The sequence below is a fragment of the Triturus cristatus genome, chromosome 6, assembly GCF_964204655.1.
Source record: "Triturus cristatus chromosome 6, aTriCri1.1, whole genome shotgun sequence".
NCBI lineage: Eukaryota > Metazoa > Chordata > Amphibia > Caudata > Salamandridae > Triturus > Triturus cristatus.
The window spans coordinates 1,760,073,743-1,760,095,987 of record NC_140589.1 but is presented as its reverse complement, the minus strand read 5'-3'; the positions used below and the strand labels follow the sequence as shown (position 1 = coordinate 1,760,095,987).

The 22,245-nt window shown below is 43.8% G+C and overlaps 1 protein-coding gene across 1 annotated transcript in view; it reads right to left on the bottom strand.

Annotated features, from left to right (window-relative positions):
• The window catches only part of LOC146821939 (xanthine dehydrogenase/oxidase-like), a 645,326-nt gene that overhangs the window by 483,226 nt on the left and 139,855 nt on the right, over positions 1-22,245 (bottom strand). Inside the window, exons 3-6 of the mRNA XM_085613025.1 lie at positions 18,934-19,030; positions 15,483-15,591; positions 14,979-15,105; positions 11,750-11,811 (exon numbers count right to left, since the gene is read on the bottom strand). Of these exons, the coding sequence (XP_085469151.1) occupies positions 11,750-11,811; positions 14,979-15,105; positions 15,483-15,591; positions 18,934-19,030 (395 nt within the window). The remainder of the gene's footprint in view (positions 1-11,749; positions 11,812-14,978; positions 15,106-15,482; positions 15,592-18,933; positions 19,031-22,245) is intronic.

Below are 22,245 nucleotides of genomic sequence, written 5' to 3'. Positions count from 1 at the left end.
TAAAGAAAGTAGATAATTTTTTCAAGGATAATCAGGGATCCGTGGACTCGGCAGTGTCGATGTGGGAAGCATTTAAGACCGTGCTCCGAGGGGAAGCTCTCTCCCTAGTAGTAGCTGCCAAGCGGCGGAGAGATGGCGAGGTTCTGCAGGTTGAGGAGGAGATCGCGGCTCTGGAGGGAGCGCTGGAGGAGGAGGTTACAGAGTCCTCACTGCATGAGCTTTGCTTGAAGCAAGCTGAGTATAAGGACCTGGTGACGAACGCCGCTAAGACCCTCAGTAGGGAGCAGCAGGGCCGATTGTATGATGTTGGTGACAAGGCAGGGAAACTCCTGCCTTGGCTGGACAAAAAAGAACGGGTCAATAGAGTTGTGCCAGAGTTGACGGGAGAGAGGGGAGAGGCGATTGTGGAACCTGAGAGGATTGTACAGTGTTTCTCGGACTATTTTTGTAGGGTTTATGCTTCAGTGTCGGATAGGCCGCCCGAGGACTCGTCTGACCTCCTCCGTGATCTCGAGTTGCCTTGTCTCTCTGACATAGATAGGGACGATCTAGATGGTGACATAACGGTTGACGAGGTGGCGGGGGCTATCCGCGCGTTAAACTCGGGTAAGGCCTCGGGCCCGAACGGTTTGCCGGTCGATTTGTACAAGCTATTTCCGGATAGGGTCGCCCCTCACCTGCGCGCCATGTTTATGGAGGCGCGGGGGAGTGGGACCCTCCCGCTGGACCAGCGACTGGCGTCGATTGTGGTTATACACAAAGAGGGCAAACCCCGAGATAAGTGCGCCTCATATAGGCCTATCTCACTCCTTAACGCAGAGCCGAAAATTCTGGCTAAAATCCTGGCGACCCGATTGATTAGGGTACTCGGCGACTTGGTCCACCCGGATCAATCCGGCTTCATCCCGCACCGAAACACAGCGTTAAATCTCCGGCGCCTTCATGGTGTAATCGCCAGGGCGGACACACTGCATGAACCAGCTATTGTGGCGTCTCTTGACGCCACGATGGCATTCGACACGGTGGAATGGGCATATTTGTGGGCCGTGCTGACCAAGTTCGGCTTTGGCCACGGTTTTGTGAGTTGGGTGAGGTTGCTGTATGAGGGGCCACTTGCGAGTGTGGTGGTGAATGGTCGGGCGTCGACTCCGTTTCAGCTTGGGAGGGGTACCCGGCAGGGTTGTCCCCTGTCGCCTTTGTTGTTCGCCCTCGCCCTTGAGCCGCTGGCTGCGTGGATACGTTGGCACCCGGATATACGGGGCCTTAGATGGTCGCCTGAACACGAGGACCGTATTTCGCTCTATGCCGATGATATCCTGCTGTATCTTGCCTCACCCAAGAAATCACTTATAGTGGTCTGTGACGTACTCACATCATTTGGTAGGAACTCGGGTCTTGTTATCAACTGGAGTAAATCATATTTGTATGTACTTAGTGGCGAGGTTCCCCCGATCCCTAGAACATGTTCGATACAGGTCGCTCAGCAGGGTTTCGTGTATTTGGGGATCTTTATCTCCATGGACCCTGCGGTGCGATATGAGAAGAACCTGCTCCCCCCCCTGGCACGCCTGAGGCGGGATGTTGAAGGCTGGCGGAGGCTGCCGCTCTCCCTCGTTGGGGCGTGCGGCCCTGTTCAAAATGATGTCGCTTCCCCGCTTTCTCTACGCACTGCAGAATACTTTGGACTGGGTTCCGGCCAAATACTTTCGGGAGGTCGAAGGCCTCCAACGAACGTTGCTTTGGGATGGGCGGCCGCGAATAGCTATTGCAAAGTTGACGCTTCCATGGTACGACGGGGGCATTGCGCTCCCAGACATCCGACGGTACTATTGGGCCACCCAGCTGAGTGCGATTAATCATGGGTTCTATGGCCCTGCCCTCAGCCTTGGGTATGCCATGGACAGGTGGTTGCTGCGTGGTGGTAACTATTACAGGGCGTTGTATTCGCGGTCCTTGGACTCGTCCCTCACGGGGCCTACTGCTGTGGCGGTGCGAGTGTGGAAGATGGCAACTGACTCGCTGGGCTGGAAGGATAGGCTCACCCTCGCTACCCCGCTCTTTGAATCTGAGACACTGGGTAGGCTTTGGCACACAAAAGGCTTTGACAAATGGGACTTGATCGGCATCTCCAGGGTCGGAGATGTCCTGATTAAGGGGAGGGTGAAGTCCTTTGAAGAGTTGCAGAAGGAGTACGAGCTGGGGCCGTCTGAGTTTTTCCGCTATATTCAGGTGCGTCACGCCCTTCGGTCGGTCCTCATAGAGGGTGAGAAGGTGCCTGAGTCCTCTCCTTTGGAGGACCGGGTTCTTGATGGCCATATGCCCGAGAGCACGATCTCGCTCATCTATAAGAAACTGATCAACGTCCGGGCGGATATGCTTCTGGGGTTGAGGGACCAGTGGGCTAGGGATGGCCTCGAGTTGGATGACGAGGATTGGCAGTCTGCCGTTTCCTCTCCTAAGGAGGTGGTGATCCCGTCGCGTCTGAGGCTGGTGCAGCTTAAAATACTGCATCGAGTGTATGTGACGGGGCCAAGGCTGGTTCACATGGGATTCTCGGAGGACGGCCTATGCAGGAGGGGTTGTGGTATGGCGGGTACTTTCCTGCATATCATTTGGGAATGTGGTGTCATCACGGAATTTTGGAGGAGAGTCCATGCAGTGATGGGGGAGGTGACGGGCATTGCTATGCAGCCGGAAGCGCGGTGTTGTCTACTGAATGTCTGGGGGCCCACTGATCATAATGCGGCGCAGACCCAATGGGTGACTCTGGGCAACATGGTCGCTAAGAGAGATATCGCGCGACTGTGGGGCTCCGCGGGGCCCCCCACATTGACCGCGTGGAAGGAACATATGGACTGGAGTATGTTAAGGGAAAAGACGGTCTATTGCGCTAGAGGTCGCCCCCGGAAATGGCACGCCATATGGGGGCGGTGGAATCAATACAGGGGGGAATATGTCTTGCCCCGGATCTGGATCCTCCCGAGGAACAGCTTTCCTCCTAACCCTCTTTCCAGCTCAGTATGGTTTATGGATTTTTCGGCCTCTACAGTCCCTCTTCTTTCTCTTTACTTTGTACTGTAACTGTTAGATGAGTGGGGTCCGGCCTCCCCTGTGGGGCTCATCATGGGCTTTCAGTGTTCTTGCCTTGCTGGGGTTTGTTGTGTGTTTTTGTATTTAATTAAAATTGAACCTTTGCACTTCTCCTTTCATGGTACTGGGAACGCATCTCTGTATTTGTATATCGATGCTGCCGAACCTCCGGGTTGTCGGCTGAATAGCTGTGTCCTGACTTTTGAAAATAAAGGTTTAAAAAAAAAAAAAAGAAACGGCGTTAAAATTATCACCACTTTAGCGGCAGAAAACTGCCGCTAAAACGGCTGTAATGGGCTTGATAATATGCCCTTGAGAATTCCCATAGAAGCCCATGTTCTGGTGTCAACATGGGCTTCTATTGGAATTCTCTGCGGCATATTATCAAGCCCATTATCGCCGCTTTAGCGGCAGTTTTCTGCCGCTAAAGCTGCGATAATGTTAACGCCGTGCTTGATAATATGCCCCATTGTAAATCCGGAATTACTCCTGGGGAATCTGCTGCTGTTAACGCTTCCTGGGTCTGCTTCTAGAGTTTCCTTTGAATCAGTGGTGTCGTCAACCTTGTGCCTTAGCAGCTTAAGTGGGGATAAGCACTGCACCCCATGGCCTGGTAATCATAGACCCACTTAATGTTTACTAGTTTTACATCAGCAGGACAGGGCTGATAGGTGCTGATCAAGGGCTACTAAGGGAGCCAGGTTCAGTGAATGAGACAGAGAAAACAAGCGTTGGTAAATGCATAATAAGACGTGTGGAAGCAGTGTATGAGTGCAGGGAGAATGGTGTGAGTGCTCTCTGTGCAAGGTGAGTGGTGCATGAATGAAGGTTGATATACTTTACAAATTGCCTCTAAGGTAAGCCTGAACGCTCTGTGCCAAGCTAGCAGGTGCTTGAGCACACTTTAATTTGTGATTTACTTGCGCCTTACCCTGACAAGGATTGTGGTTGCTGCTTGACCAGGGCTCACACTCCAGCCAACCAGTAACCCAATTTCTTACATATATTCTCTGAAAAATAAGGTTGATACAGTATGTGTCTGCAGAAAGTATGTCATGAATATTTAGTAAAGTTACCTAACTTGGTACCTCTATGATTGGAATGGGGGGGGGGGTCAGATTATATATTTTATCATTATCATGTTGAAACCAGACAGCGACCTGTGCAAACTCAGCACGTTATCAAACAAGTCAAACTATTTCTTGAAAGCACTGTTATCTGATTATGAAAATTATTCATTATAAAAATATAAATAAACAGAAGTTTAACTTATTACTCTAGGTAGATGACACCTGCATCACTCTGCTACTTACCTCAATATGGATGACCTTAAATGAGACCAAACAGAAAGTTCGCCCTTCGCTCTTCCAGGACTTGATGTAAACGCAGGGACTGAATAACAACTATAACCATCATGATATATATCCAACATTTCCCATGTTTCCTGCAGCAGTATAATATCATATTACCTGAAATGTATTTTTGAGGCAAGGCCTGGATGGTCCAGCTGATTACGTTCACTATGCCAGTTAAAAGCGCCATAGCGTCCCCTGAGAATTCGTCCGCAGTTTTCATCTGCACTTATTTTGGGAGCATCATTAAAACCTAGTGGGGTCTCAAGAATTTGTTGGGTACATTGCCCATCCATGTCATATAATGGTAAGGATAAGAATCGATTATGAAATGGAATCAGACCCTGGTGGCTGAAGCTGGAATTGGCAAACCTGTTATATTAAAGTTGTGAAATAATGCAGCTGGTTTATAGAAAAAACCTAGTGGGGGGACCTTGACACTACTTTGCCTCATGGGGCTCACGGGGGGTCGAACTGTGAGCCCCATGCTCCGGAGTCAGCTACCCTGGCCGCTGCGCCACATCTCTATTCGGGTATCTAAAACAAGTGATAGAGCTGAAAAGCTATCTGAACCTTTGCTTGACACATACACCAATTATGATACATATTGCGTGACCTATGAATAGATGTGCACTAAACACTTGTCAAAGTAACATGAGAAGTTAATGAAAGAAGACTTAGTTACTGCATCGTAAAAGCATGCAGATAAATGTAGAATAGATTAAATCATATTTATTTGAATAATATAGGTTTATAATATTTACCAGCTTCAACATGTTATTTCAACATGTAAAGTGGTGTACTCATGTGTTCCGAAATTCTAATCATCCTTATTTAAATAGTAACATATGTTAAGAATTAATGAAATCTAACCTAATCTAGAAAGTTTACGAATTATATTGAAGGGTTTCATTCTGAAGTTCATCATTTGCATATGTGAAATTGTGCACTGAATGAGAAATGAAAAATAATGCTGTATAGACATATTTAATGCAAATGTCCTGAAGCTGACAAATAATATTCTTCATATATGTCGTAATGTAAACCATTTGAAACTATATTAATATTTTATGATTTCAAATAACTTTATGCGTTGGTATCTTGAAAATGCATTCTTGTGTCATAGTTACATATGATCTTTGCAATCCAACAAATAACATGCTCTGAGTGCTTATAAATTGAGGCTTTTTGGAATATTGATTTCACCTATGAAATGTATATTTCCATTTCTTTATATTCTGCATGTTTTAAATTAACTTTATTGTAGGTCTGTACTTGTACTACTTTGCTTTGTCTTACACTCATGAGACGTTTTCGTAAAATTTCAATGTGAAGCAAAACTATGTCTTACTAGAAGAGTTCCCATTGGCTGGCAAGGACTATTGAAATAAAAGTTGATACTTTGGGAATATCTGCTATGGGAAACTGTCCACTTGAACTCACTGATGTGCTTGTTGCTAAAGGATCATTGTTTGGAAGGTTACGTTTACCGGATGATCTGAAAACGTACGTGAGCAGTACGACCTCTTTCAATAATATGTTTCTTCCTTCATGCCATATGACAATCATCTTATATGAACTGACCAATGGACTAAGTAGTGTGACCCAATGAGGTGACCTAGGAGTTGTCACCCCGGAGCTGGAGGGTTATACTGTACTTTGTGTTGATGGATGGACGAGACTACTTCTTCTTCTGCCTGACTCTCTGTGACTGACCCTGGAGACAGCTCTTTGGTAACCTTTGTAGACTCTACTTGCTCTTTTACAACTTGCACGTACACTGTGAGCGCTAATCTTGGACTCTTTCTCAAATGGACACTACCTATAAGCTGTTGTGGCTCATGTCCTTGCTGAACTTTCCAGAGCTCCTTTTCCATTTTATGGCAAGCCTAAACTAATTAGACTGTCCTGCACTCTTTAGACTCTAAATGTTTATTAATGATGTTTTGTCTTTTTTTAATCTCTTTGATAAATTTGCCTTTAACTAAACCGTAGACTCTGGTTCATCATGACTTGTCTCCTTAAGTTGATTGTGCATTCGAAATGATTGATTTATAACAGGGAGAGATCAACATAGAGAAATTTCAGATCATCAGGTACTAATGTTATTATTTTGCATTGCCTTAACAGAATTATTAGCTTTCATGATTTTAGTCCGGCTAAATTTCTTCAGAGCAGTAATAATACTACACTTATATAGACTGGTGTTGAGAGTCATATTCATAAACTTAATTACAAATTTGTGAATCAGTTATCCAATTCCTGATCCTCATTGGATATTCGGATATTAGATCTCCTATGTCCAAACCCACTTTGGAACAGTACAAGATCCATCAGAGAATCAAGTGAGTGTCACGAAAAAGAGAATACAATAGTAATGAGAAACTAAATTTACTAAAAAGGGGGCCCAGTGTCCGCTGCAACACAAGCAAGCATATTGTGAACATATATGGGTCTCCTGAAATTTATAACAACACAATTCCCTTCAAATACCTTCGGAGGAGAGCCAATCCACGACAAATTCAGCAGGAAGAATTTGATAAGAGTTAAGAGTATTAAAATCTAGGTGCTATGAGAGTGCATGGATGACTTTCATCCTTGATTGTAATCCATGTTCTGCAATTCTTTCTCCAAAAGGTGGAACATTAGCTAATTTAAGAACAAAAGGACAGGGGAGCTGCTGCCATTCAAAGCTTCCCTGTTATACCGCACTGAGCTTGGGGCTACTATCAGTTCATTGACAAACTCGACAAATTGCAAAACAGCAGCAGTGTCTCTCTCCACTCTCTGAGTCAGGGTCAACGACACAGAAAGCCCGTTTGTGAGAAACTGATGTGCATTTAGTGGCTCTGTTTATCCTGATGCCCTCTCTCTGGTTCAATGCTGCTTCTATTTACTCCTTTATCACTGCATCTACCCTAAGGCACAGATGTTCCATGAGAGTGGATTTTGATGAAGAAAATTGATGAGACTCCACTAGCATTTATGCCCTTGTCACAGGTTTTTGCACTCTCTCTGCCTTCTTTTTGTGCTTAACTATGGGCTCAGTTACAGGGGAAGTGGCATTTGCAGCTAAATAAAGGGATGGAGGCGATTTGTCCCAGTAGCCACTGTAATAGTTTTGTTTGAATAGAGAGTTGTATTGCTGTTTAGTTGCCCTCATCCCAAGATTCTGTCAGAGCGCTTTACATTACAAACACGTAATGCAAAGACACTGAGTCATACACCTGTCTAAATCAAATTATAGGAATTGTTACTTAAGACAATGATGACTACAGGTTGTCATGTCATCCATACTGGTAGTCATAATATGTTAAGAGTGCATTGTCTGGAGAAAAGAAGGGCCAGATGAATTACGTTTTTACGATGTGTAGTAACTAAAGTTGCATGAAAAGGAGAGAGCACAACAGTACCATATCTATTAAGATATGATGGTGTTGCTCTTTCGTCTAGTGTTAGGCTGCCTGGCACCATTGTGCAAGGGTGTGTGCGTGATGCCAAGCATATGTTTTTTACTGGAACTGTAAAATTCTATACTTTAACAAAGTTGGAAAGCTTGGGAGAAAACTACCTCTGGAAGTGTAATTTGTTTATGCAAATCTCGCTCTACTCAGGTTAGTAGCTGGAGATTATCATCAAAATCCATGGGCGAGTTCATTGGAAGATCCATGTACCACCCATGGTATGACTCCTTGACATAAAGTAGTGCATAGTGCTACTTTGTGTTACTTTAGGGCTACTGTCCAATGCAATTCAAGATTTGTGCTGGGAAGAAAACCCAAAAACATATAGCTACACCAGGTTTGCATCACTTTTGTGATGCAAAACAAGCACAACGCATTAATACATTGTCCCTATAAACTCAGGATTTGAACCATACCACAATGACTTGAGCTGTCATATTAATAACACTGTATTACTATCTAAAGGAACTATATTTAGCAACCTTAGAACAATGAAAGATGGAGAAAAAAAACGAATAAGGTTCTAAACCTATGCCTTTCAATTTGTATGCAGCGCTTTGATGCAAGATCATAGCTCAATGTGCTAAATTAAAAGGATTGTAACTAATGAACTCCAAGTAACAAGATGAGCTCTGTGACAAAAGTAGTAACCCAGTGAGCTATCTGCATAATAAAATACTGATCTGTGATCTGAATGTCACATATTGTGCTTTGCAAATGAGAAGTTTGACCCTCTTTGCTACTTCAAAATGAGTCGAAACTGTGACTAGACAAATTGCAGATCTGTGCATTAACCACGAGAGTCACCATGCAATTGTAAATATTCTCTGAGAAATTCATCGCACACAAAGATCTCTGCAGGCTGCTCTTGTCTCGGCTCAGTCTGTCATGCAAAGGGAGCCTCCTTGACCACGGTGCCCTGTGCAACAGCACTGGTCGCACCCCCTATAGCCGGCACTGTGGTCGGATCGCACTAAAGCTGGCACTGGCGAAGGCAAATAAGAGTGACAATTGTGGCATAACAAAAATGAAGACTAACAAGCTGTTATTAACCAACTAGAAAACTGAGTTTGTTTGGAAAGTTATTTTTTTCCTTCTTTGATAAACAACAAGCTTTATTGAGACATTGAAGCCAACGTCAAACCTAGTTCGAGGTTTCATATTTATAGTATACGAGTCATTAAAAAAAAAAGAAACAGCAATTAGGTCCATTAACACAACTGTCCCTAACTTTTAAATATTTAATGCTGACACACAACTTCCAATGCTGCCTCAGTCAAGTGATATCACAGTAATGTATAGAGTATCTCTTGACGTGTACCTCGGTGCCTCTGCATCCATTGTGTGAGAAAAGGCGAAAGGTGGGCAAAGTGATTACCCATGCCTCCACATCTGGTAAAGAAAGGGAACTTTGGAAAGATATGTGAGGTTCTCCTGACTTCGATCAAGGTAATATGGTTTCACTAGGTGTACTCACCACACTTATTTCATACAGGAAGATGTCCCACTCAACATGAAAGAGACATGAGGATTCAAGAAGTTTTCTGCAGGCTATACATAGAGTGACAGCAGGAAAACAACAGCAGATGCTCATCATCTTGTGTTGGCACTGGCAAAAGACCTGGCAGCTTGGAAATACAGTGCAGCACTGCTTAGAAAAAGCATGGCAAAGCCAATAGGTCTCGCCTATGTAAGTTATTGGCTTTAACAATGTTTTTGTAGCCACACAACAGCCTGGAAGCTTTGCAGTGTGCATAAAACTAATTAAAAATAGGACTATGTGGCCTATTCCACTGCTCTAATCAATGTGATAAATAAGGTGGTGTCGGGGGACGGCGAAAGTTAGGAGGGGATTGAATTTTTTTATTTGGTAGAAATACCTTAAAGTTGAATAGGTGGGTATGGTCGCCTGTTATAAACGAAAAGTAATAAAAAAGTGGTTGAAACTAAATGCGCTATGAAGCAGCCAGAGCTAATGCACCTTTTTTTGTTACAAAAGTGCATTAGCACTGGATGCATCATAGTCCTTTTCTTTATTATTATTTTTAGCCATGCTGCACAGCAGCCACGCAGTTATACAGCATGGCTTTACGTCATTGCCAAAGTTGGCAATGCCCATGCTGTACAGCATAGACAAAGGATTTCTGAGCAAATCAGTTAATCTCCCCATGCGTGAAAAACTGAAGAAGTATATAACATTTGGCATAAAATCCTACCACATAAGGAAAGCCATTGAGCCCATGTCCATGTATTAGTGTAAATGCATTTGGAAGAAGATAACATCTGTTGTAACAATAAAAGCAGATAACATATGTTGTCAAAGGAGAAAAGAGCTTCTTTGAAGTGAGTTGCATAGTAAAACATAGTTACAAATGGCAAGAGGTTCATCAAGGACGACAGAGAAGAAATAAAATAAAAGTACTGCCTCAATCACAGCATGATCAACGGAAGGACAGCAATAACACTGAAGCAATCAGTACTTGGGCCAAACTCCAGCAAAAAGAAGAGGAAGTGAAACCAACACGGGTTAGCCAATTAGAAGGCAGCAAATAAGAGGGGAAAAAGAAGCTAACGAATGCTAAGCAAAGGGCAGGCTGAAAGCCCCTTGTTGTACACAATCAGGCGCATGCATCAAGCAAAATACCGGTCGCAAACGGGCAGATTCTCAGAATCTGACCCTTTGCTCCCGGTATTATTGCATTTGGGATGCATCATCCCAAATGCAAAAATCGCTATTTAAGGAATCTCAAAATTGGGATTCCTTAAATAGCGATTGCATTTAAGGAATCCCTAATTGAGATTCCTTAAATGCAATGCATTACAGTTTAAAAAATAGCGATTTCGCTATTAGCGTGAGCAAATTACCATGAGGCTGGACCTCATGGTAATTTGCGAAAACTTAGAAAAATGCACTTATTTGCATTTTTCTAAGTTTCATGTTGCCCACACACATGCCCTTAGAGCATGTGTGTATGCAACATTTGTGCAGAGTGAACATACATGGGTGCAATAGGGTGTCATTTTGACACCCTTGCACCATCGAAATTGCGGGAGCAATTTGCGAGTACCTACTGGTACTCGCAAATTGCTTCCGCAATCTCTAATTCATTCCTATGGGCCTGGAGGCCCATAGGAATGAATGGGAAGACATTCCTTAATTGCGACTCGCAATTTGCTATCGCAATTAAGGAATTTGTAGGAATCGCTATTTCTTTAGCGATTCCTACATGCATAGGGTTTTGCTATTCCTTAATTGCGATTCCTTAATAATCGCTATTAAGGAATCGCAAAACCCTATGATGATGCATGTGCCTGAATATCTCCAGCAGGCGAGAGCGCATGCAGTGAGAGGCAAGAACTAAAAAACAGAAAAGGTAAACGACTGTCAAGTTGAGTGCTCAAATTCTCGCTCGAGCGGAAGGGAAAATGTATTCCTTAGATTGTTTTTTTAAACCTTCAGATCCGGGACTTTGCTGCTTTTCCAAAAGGCGTCCCCTTGAAAGTAAATGACAGTATTAGAAAGTGACCCTCTGAGTTAAAATAAGAAGTAATGGTACAGTTCACATAAGGTCATAGTCGGTTGGATTTGGCTTAAAAAAAACTCTTCTTCACAATGTTTACGTTAAACGTATCCTATTGAGCTGCATGAAAAAATATGGACAAAAAAAATATATGGATCAATCTCCTCTCAGCATGGGAAACATGAAAGTGAGATTGTGCTGCAATTTATACCAAATTGCTACACCCATGCAATAAAAGTGCTTTATTATTTTATTTTTTAATCTCGGCACATATGCATACACACAAGCACATCTCTCTACATGTGTTCATTGATTCCCTTACCTTTGCAAACGTCCTGTAACCTTCAAGAATGGGTCTGTATCCCGTGCAGCGGCACAGATTTCCTGTGTGCACAGAAAAAAATACATTTATCAGAATGAAGTTCACTCTATCAGAGAAATGCACATGGCTTAATTTACACAAAATTCAATGGTCCGACATGTACTCCTCTAAGCTGGCTGCTATTTGGAGTAAATTTCAGATTTTTTAGGAATTCAGACAGTATTCTTCAAGTGCGGTTGGGAAATGGAAATAATCTATGAAAGTCGTAAATTTCCTGAACTAATCTCATGTATAATTATTTATACTGACAGAAATGAGACAACATTAAGGTGCAATTTCCGTGTTAGAAAACCCGTTTCAGACGACAAAATCCCACCATTCCAGAATCCGTAGACCAGGAATTTCTCATTGTAAATCACATGTTTGTGTGTGTGTGGGTGTGTATGCGCGCGCGCGCGTGCGCACATTCATGCAAGTGTGTGTGTCTGTGGGTGTGTTTATAAAGTGGATTTAGATGTGAAAATACTTTTAGGAATCAGACTCAGAGAGTTTGAGTAGGATCTTACTATGGACAGTCAGGTCCCACTTACAAGGATAGTGGACATTTGCAGTATTTATCTGTTACAGGTCCCTATGAAAACAAAATGTAAAAGGAGCTTGCACTCTAGGTTCCTGGTGGAGAAATGTCCTTCCAAAGATCTCTAGTCTTGTTACCTTCTCCTGGGGACTCCGTTGAAGGAGTTAACGTCACTAGGTTCCAGATGGAATAATATTTCTGCTTCAGTCGCTGATTAAGGACCTGATTATGAGTTTGGTGGAGGGGTTACTCCACCACAAACGTGACAGCTATCCCACCCGCCATATTACCAGTCCCATTAAAACCAATGGAACATAGTGGAACTCAAAATACCGCGGATGGCATATCTGTCACGTTTGTGATGGAATAAACTTTCTGCCGAACTCGTAATCAGGTCCTAAGTGTTTTCCTGCTTCCGTCAGAACTATCAGCTAGAACCAACAGCCAACTCCAAAGTGATGCATTTTACTAATACACCACTGAGAATCATGTCCCAGTTTTTGAACTTTCTATAGAGCGCTACTTACTAATATTATGGGCTTATTCTGGGGAATGGCAGCCTCAGACGTTATAGAATCGTCTCCCAAAATATTGTGCTACGCTTTTTTGTGCTGATTTGTATGAACCTGTGCCCAGATGATGATTACTGGACTCAAAATTGCACGCTGGTTCTTCCCATGCACAGGGTGAGACTTTCCAGCCCAGGCATTTTATGTTATCGCCTTCTACCACAAAAATGCTAATTAGGTGTTAGTTGGGAAACAATCAAGTCATCAATTCATTTCAGCTTTGCCAGAGATTGCCACAATCTTTGAGAGCAGGTTGTCGTACTGCAGAGGTGCCTGGTGCAGACCTAGGAGGGTTGGATCCATGTAACAACTTGAGGATATCCAGAATTGCATACCATGAGTGTAAATGGGGCACATTCACATAGCAGTTACCCTGAAACTCCTCTACAGAGAACGAATATCAAGGGTTTCAGGAATTCTGGGGGCCAGGGCTAATTGAGATTACAAGAGGACCTGGAGCTTCTCCTGAGAATTACTGGGGAACCAGTAATTTCAGTCCTGATACCATCAGTCGCAGCCCGTCCCCAGCCAAAGAGGCAGGGCGGGCTGGAGAAGAGACCTTGGGGGGCGGGGCATGGGGAGAGACTCTGGGGGAACAAAAATAATATAATTATAAAGGAAATAAACTTACCTGATCGCCGCCGCCTCCTCTGCAGTCAGTGCCGTCCCGCTCTTCCTGATTCTGGGACAGGCTCTCAGACTGCACTGGGCTGATCATGACGCTGTAGGAAAGGGTTGTACGATGGTACAACACATGTAATACATTGTGTGCCTTTGCCACGCATTTTTTAGCTTGCATGTTTTTACCGCAAATACGCATTTACAACGCATACCAATACCACGCATTGTTTTTAGATTTAAAAACAGTTTATTTGTTGGGGGAGACCCCCAATCCTCCCCAATGTACCTTAAATGTGTGGTATTGGAATGAGTTGTAAATGCATATTCGCAGTAAAAATATGCGTGCTACAAAATTTGGGGTAAAGGCACAACAAAAGCAGCATCATGATTGGTCTGAGCGCTTCAACTTTGTGCTCCCATGCAGACTGGGAGCCTGTGCCTTCTTTCTCCAGCACCAGCTACGCAGCTGGGGCTGGAGAGAGCTTCACTACGCATGAGGTGTTTGGTCAGCCTGAAACGCCGGCGAAACACCTCATGTGCAGTGCACACCCCCACCACAGTGGTATCCCCCTAGGACCCGCCCACAAGTCGTCAAAGTCCTAAGGGTGGGTCCAGGGGTATTTAAAAAAGATGATAAAACAGCTTAGAAACCAGTTTTATTATCGTTTTATTTGGTGCAGCTGGTGGTGGGGGGTAGCGCTACTTTGCCCTAATGGAGGGCCGCCGCTGGATACCATCTTAATTCCTAATTTTTCCTGAGTATTTCTAATGGAGAATCTACCTGCCTCCAGCAGACTGAGTATTAGAATGAATACATGATGAGGGTTATGAACCCGAAACCGGTCCCAGGATGCTTGTTTCCGGTCCAGGGATGACATGGCTTGGCAGTTCGGGCTGGACTGTTCCCATGAGGCACAGGGTCAGACTGATTTGCATATGGCCATGTCTGAACTGGGGTGGCGGAGTGAGCTAAAGAATGATGATGGATTAAACCCAGATCAGTTGACTGGGGGTGAGTGCTTTCAATGTTCAACACTCCGTCCATCATCCTCTTTGGTTTTGCTGAGTATTAGAATGAAGCACCACTGATCCACAGAGTCACCGCAGACCTTGTAATCCTAATTCATCTGAAAATAACCTTTACCAGCTGAGCCGACATTTGGGGGTGTTTGCAGTTTCCCCTTAGAACCATTCCAAAACCCTGAAACAGCCTAATAAACCATTCTGAATTGTGTTCATTTACCACTGTCAATATTCTAACAAAGGAACTGATTCACAAAGGCAACCTTTCATTTAGGACTGTCCTATATTTTTATGTGCGGAGCCTCCACAGCCGTAAAGACACTACAAGTAAAATACCTTTGTGAATAGCAAATAGTTGTAAACTTACACCAAAGTGTTGGTTAACCTTTGTGAATGAGGCCCAAGGTGTTTAACCTGTGGGCCAAGCTCATGCAGTTACCTTGGAATGCATTCTCGATCTCCTCCATAGTCGGCTCCGGTGAATTACGAAGCAAGGTGTACATGGACATGACAAATCCAGGAGTGCAGAACCCGCACTGGGAGCCGTGGCTCTTTGCTATCCTCTCCTGGGAGCGGAGACACAATTGAAATCAATGCTACATCAGTTGTCGGTAGGGTAGACTGGGCTCCTACCTTGATTGTTTAGGGTAGTTCTAATTTAAATGCACCCCCACACGGACCCTGTGTGCAGTAAAAATCACTGGGAAAATTTAAGGTGTCTGAAAGTCAGAGCATGTTTTATTTACTTGTATATTCTCTTCCCCTTTTACGTTCAACACTTGTGATCATTAATAAAATCTCACAAGTTGAAACCAAAAATTCTGTTGATGTTTTGAGGGATTCCTCAAGCTTATAAAGCTAGAGATTCCATAGTCTGTTGTAACTATAAAATGGAAATGCGTTACTTGCATTGAAATAAAGTTGATTGCCACGTAAACAGTACCTGGACTGGATGCAGTCTTGTCTTGGTGCTCCCGATTCCTTCCACCGTGGTTACAGCGACATGGTGTAGCGAACAGACCGGCGCCAAGCAAGCATTAGCTGAATAGTGGCTAGACCTGGGAGTCAAGGTTGGTAACTAGTAGTACTATGCATGACTTTATTTGAAAGGATGAAATATGAAGGCACATTCTTACCATTGGGTCTTTCGTGGGTGTCGGTCTATGATATATATGTAAGCTGCACTGTCTATAAAGATTGAATCAAAATCTCAACTAAAACTGCTAATTTGTCGAACATTAAATATAAGTTTCTTTTTTCATTCTATTTATTTCAAACCATTTAAAAGGGCAAATCATCCATCATTAGAGAATGAAGATACAACCAAATAGAGTAGTTAACAATTAAAGATAAAAAAAATGCAAAAGCAATAAAAGAAAAGGAGCTAGATTACAGTCAGCTCATTAAGTATAAAGGCAGCCTTTTTTAATTAATATAAACAGAGCCCCGTACCAAATGATTCACATGTATGACCATAAGATTGGCGATTCCAAATTTGCAACATTTACCAATTCTCAAATCGGAATCACAAAATTGCACGAATGAACATATGATCGTCTGGTATTTGGTTTCAGTAACGGGCAGAATTGCAGAATGAAGGATTGCAGTTTGTGACTGTCATTTCGGCAGCCACTGATGTCATCACTAACTTGAGACAACTGCTGCACCAAAGCACAGCAGTGGAGGAGCACACATCTGCAGTGAGGCACAGAGGTGAAGCCAGTAAGACCTCTAAAGCCGGGACACCGTTCCGACCAAGGAGGAGAAACAGCTGCAGAAAAAAGTCCTAGCACAGCTCGACAAGCTACTACAGGAAGGATCAAAGAAACAAGACAACTCTTTGGAAAAACAGAGAGGCAAGTGCCACGCTCCACCAAGAACATATGGCATGGAATCCAGAGATATGTCATCTCAACCAACACAACACCATCAGCCCAGAGCGCCTTAAAGAGACGGTGTGAGAAGCACCTGTGAGAAGCTAAGGATCCCACACTAACGGAATACAAGGTGGAAAGCATCATGGTGCCAGAAGCAGTACACACAGTGCTTCATTTAACCTGGTGGTTGCTGGTGGTCAGTGGCGTAGCGTGGGGGGTACAGCGACAGTTGCCTGGGGCACACAATTCTTAGGGACAATTTTAGGGGCACAAAATTTAAATAGGGGCACAACATTTTAAAAGAAAAGTGGAAGGATACTTGCCTTGCCCCATGCGTTGGCAACCCATGCTACGCCGCTGCCGGTGGGGGACCACGAAACTCATTTTTGGGGACCAGCACTTATTTTCCACATCAGACATTAATCAAGAGCAAGAGAGGGAAAAATAAACAAAATGGAAACACATAGGAAAGAAAAATGGGGAAACTGCCACAAAGGGAGAAAACATGAACTTGTAAAAGTGAGATAAAGGGGGCGGTAGCGTCTGGTAGTGCATTAAAGAGGAAGGAAATTGCATTTAGACTGGCAACCTTGGTATTTGGAGCGCTGACATTTAATTGCACTGGCCGTGGGCTTCTGAGCTTAGCTTCGAGCACTGGCACTTAATTTTTTTACATATTAAGCACTAAGTGCATGAGACAACTTTAACAGACAATACACAAAAAGATGCGCATGAAATTCCTTCAATAGGTAACTCTAAACTCATAACTTCCGAATACACTGGGGTAGAGATGAAACATACACATTATTAGGCCTTGGTAAAATTTAAATTACGCCAACATAATTTACATAGTTTTGGGAATTTCACATCACATGATAAGCCTGAAATGTATGCCTTTAAGCCACATCGTGTAATTATGCGCCATTCCTGGTAAAACATTTACAGTGAAGAGCGCAATTTGCAGTAAAAATTTGCTGTAAACACCCGGGGGCAGAAGAACACGAGGGGCTGGTGGCAATGGTTTTGTTTAAATGTATCATAGCATCTGTTTACACATTTTGTACTAAAATATAGCGCAAAATATAAGATTTGCATTTTGCTGTAATTACGTAAAAGCGAAGTATGTGAATTTTGCATTGGAGACATCCATACTGTGTGACACAGGAATCAAGTACATCTAAGTATGGCACTGTTTATTAGAACATCAAAACACTGATGCTGGTTGGGACATCGTGTACAAATGAATGAGAAACACAGACGCTAACAGCGGCAATCTGTCGAACAGGGATACAACATTTTCTATGTTCAAGAACTCACAACTCATCTGTGCAAGGTCTTTTTCCATACATAATGTTCCCTCGGGTGCTATCGGTGTATTTATGTATCAAACACTGCAGGATACAAATATTGTATGTGGGCTGGGTCACCTTTACTCACACTGAAGTGGGAAATTTGAGAGTCCTCAACATATGGTAGAATGACACACATCCATGATCGAATGAGTTGACATGCAGCTCAAGAACAAAAGGATGGGGCCCAACAGAAGTGTCAAACATTAGTATGTAACAGTTGCCATGTGTAGCTCTATTTGTTGTACATGAGTGTGGGGAATCCGTCCAGTGTGAAGATGGCTCAAACTATAACAAGATGAATGACTGGAGGCCACTTCAATGCGTTTTAAGACCATCTGCAACAATTCTTGCTCTATATAGAACCATTAAAAAACTTTTCATTAGCACATCCACATATGTACGCTATGAATCAAAAATATGCAAATCATTCATTATTCCGATAGCATACTCTAAACATAGCATCGACAGTCCCAGTTCTTTACCCAATATGTTAACACCTCAAACACTTGCTTGTCACATCACACACGCCTAAAGCTTTCACCTTATCATCAACCCAATGGGGAAAACAGTGTCCCAAATAAACATTCCTTGAGTCATTGCCACTTGTATCTTCTCTGCAGGATAGCTGCGCTTAACCAACATGTCTGACTATGTGTTATGTCATCAAGTCTATTCTCCATTGGAAAGGTAATGAATGTAAATGTCTATCTACAGCTTGGCATTGAACTGCTCAATATTAGTACAGTTTACAAAATCTGGTGCCCTAGGCTCCTTAATCGCCACAGACTCCGCCCTTGAGCTTGATAACGGCGTAGTGCTGTATGGTTACGCATGTATAATCTATGCACGCGCTATGTACTTCTTGTATACCACATACACATTCCATACACGCACTATGTACTTCTGGTAAACCCTTATGTTAACCTTCAATATTGTTTATATATGGGTTCTGTTGCCCTGGTTTCTACTGTGGACCAGCCGACATTCCTACTGGATTATGGGTCTGGACAGCAGCGTTTCCAGAGGCTCCTGCCTGCTCTTCGTGGGCGCTTGTATCTTACTACGCTTTCAAGGACATCATTCATTCTTACTTATTCGACTTTTAAACTCCACACACAGTCTATGGCCTTTGTGATTAGAAGACTTACCAAATGGAAAAGGATACATAATTTTTTTCTGGATGTGATCAAAGCGAGAAATCATCACAGTGCAGGCTCCGCATCCGCCTTCTCGACAGCCCAGCTTTGTTCCTGGCGAACCCACTGGAGGAAGAATAGTTAAGGAAAGTAACATCTGCAGCAGCCTCTACTCTGGATATTCAAGAAAACGACATACCACACTGGTCATAAGTGGGGTCTGCAGACAATAGTGAACACCTTCAGGGGAGGTAGGGACCAGTATTCAGGAGCCGGGAACCTTTCCCTCAGCCTACATGGCCTTCTGGTCACAGCTGGAAGGATGACATCTCATTCAATCCATTGGATTGAGTTAGGTCATGTAACCTGCTACTCTTCTTCAGCCAATAAGGAACAGAGAATACAAACCTCTTCTGAAGCATCTCCATTGTGTCTTCTGCCAGGAGTCTGTCTTCAAGGGTGAGGAAAGACAAGGGCAAGGTTTATTGGGTTCTAGTTTGGAAAAGTCCTAAACCCAAAACCTGTGCTCAGGACACCATTGCCATCAGACATAAAGGTCCAGCCAGTGCAAAGCATCAAGTGTCCTCTTTAAAACTAACCTCTGAGAGTGAGGCAGAGCTGTGCAAGGCTTACTCATGGAGGGGGTGACGATTGACGATTTCAGGACTCTGCAGAGCACACAATAACACCTAATATATCAATTTCAAGATAGTGCGTTTACTTTTAAAATAAAATGTAAATTATTTCACACAGGACTAAATAAAAAATTACAAATGCATACAATGAAACCCAGACCTCTCGAGCTACTAGTGAACCAGAATTCTGTATGAAAAAATGACAGAGATAAACAATAAAAAACCCTACTTATTGTGTTTGTTGCATGGTTCACAATGTAAAACTCCTTCCTCCTGTATTTTTCAACAACTTACACCCCTCACTAGCCTCCTGGTGTCCTTGGTGTGGGCGGGTAAGAGAAGCAGAGTGAAACTGGACAGAGTGAAACTGGATTCTGGGGAGGGCGTTTTGGGACTTCCCAATCTGCAGCTGAACTATATGGCTGGGTTGCCACAATCTGCGGCGTTATGGTGTGCGGAGGCTAGTAACCAGGAGAAGCGGCAGCTGGCCGGACTAGTGGAGAGGATGACCTTCCCAAACACATGATGAGCAGCACAAGAGTGCAGATGGACAGCTCATATATAGTGAGGCAGGTGGCAACTGTCTGGGAACTGGCAGTGAAACGAGTCTTGTGAAGACCCCCGTTTGCTCGGCTTCTCCCTCTCTGGTGGCTGAAACCTTTTCAGCACACACAGTCATCGATGAGCATGTTCCAATGGACGGTGGGTGGCTGCCACAGGATGCGGGATCTCTATCTGAACGGCACCTTTGTTACTATGGAAAAGACTGGCCTTTTGTTCCTGGTGGACCCAGATCAATTTCTGCATGCTCGCCTGTATGCCCCGGGAGATCAGGTCGACCTTCCTGGTGGGGAGTCGCAAATTCTCACTACAATGTATCTGCCGTTGAAGAGAGATCAATGTATTGACATGACGGCTGTACACAATGGCTGGAATGTGGACTTAGATGAGGAACTTAAAGATGGCGAGTGGAAGCAAGCATGTGCCCAAGTGAAGGAAACGGCTAGTAATGCCCACTTTAAGATCACCAGGTCTAATACCTGCACTGCGCCTGCACAGAATCTTTCCAGCTCGGACAGAGGGCTACACTAGATGCAGTGTGACCCTAGCTTACTTTTTACACATGACCTGGGGATGCTATAGGCTAGGGGCCTTCTAGCCTAGGGTGGTGTGGATAATACAAAGGGTCTCGGGCACCCGGTTTGAGCTAACCGCTCGACATTGTCTTCTCAGTCTTCTACCGATACCCAAAACAGGAAGGAAGATGAGGAATAGGTTTGCTTTGCAGGAACTGGTCTTAGCAAAGCAACTTAAAGCAATCACTAGACTGGGCCTGAGCCCCCCTCTCCACTTCACAAATGCCTGGCAGAGCAGAGGGAATGCAGGCTGAAAAGGGTGAGAACTGATGAGAATGAGAATGTGAGTTATCGGTAGAGATGGTGGAACAATTGCAAGGGGTGCAGCGGGAGAATGGTGATTCCCGCCCAGTGTCCCCTGGTGCCAACTACGGTGCCCCTTGGGCAGGAGTTGTCCCTTGGAGAAGCGCTGAAAGGCTGTGGGAGTATGGTGGTCCAAGGCTGTGGACATCTGCTGGACCTGTGGTCCTGAACAGGGCTAATGTATGCTATTGGCTGGAGGAATGTAGAACGAGTGAATGAAACCTCTCTATGCCACCTGGCGTGGGATTCTCATGGAACTGGGTATTGCATATGTGGAGAAATGCTGCAACTTTACACTGTTGGCATGTTATTGTTGTACTTGTCTTTATCATGAAAACTTTAAATAAAAACAATAATAAAGAAAACAATTTACACCCCTTCCAAAGGTACTTGTCCAATGTCACTTGTCCATGAGCAGCAGCACTCTTGAAATTTGAATGAAGGACTACCACTATTTTATAAAATCTGATCACTGTTGAACCTCTTGTGTATAATGGCGATGAAAGATCCTTCTAATTTCAGATTCGTAATTTCTTTTTATTTTTGAATAACTGATGAAGTTTAGAATTTCTGACATCTTCAGTTGGAGATATAGGGCCAGATGTACGACCGTTTTTTGCGGTCGCAAAGGGGATTTCAGCCCCTTTACAACCGCAAAATAAGTCAGCCCAATGTACTAACCCTATTTTGCTAGTCGCAAATCTTTTAGCGACTCGGATAATAGGGTTAGAGACTCGCTATTAGGAAGGGGCTTGCCAAGGGTGTCCCTTCCTAATAGGGACTACAAAACCTATGTATGAATGTTTTGCAACCACAATTGCGGTCGCAAAACACTCGCAGTTTACCACCCTTCACAGAAGGGTGGTAAACCACTCGCAAACGGGAAGGGTACCCGAGGGGACCCATTCCCCTTTGGGAATGGATGCGCAAATATTTTTTAAGAGCAGGCAGTGGTCCCAGGGACCACTGACAGCACTTACAAAATATTTTGTAAATGTAAATGTTTCATTTTTATTTTTTAAATGCATCCCGTTTTCCTTTAAGGAAAACAGGCTGCATTTTTTTTTAAATTGCTTTATTGACAAATCAGGCCCAGACATGGTGGTCTGCTGACCCCAGCAGGTCACCATCCCTGGGAGTGCCAGCCATTCCCAATGGGGTCGCAAATTGCGACAGCCTCATTAATGTTCATGAGGCATGCAATTTGCGACCCCATTGGGAATCACAAACCGTCTGAGACACTGTTGTACACTGGATTTTGGGACTA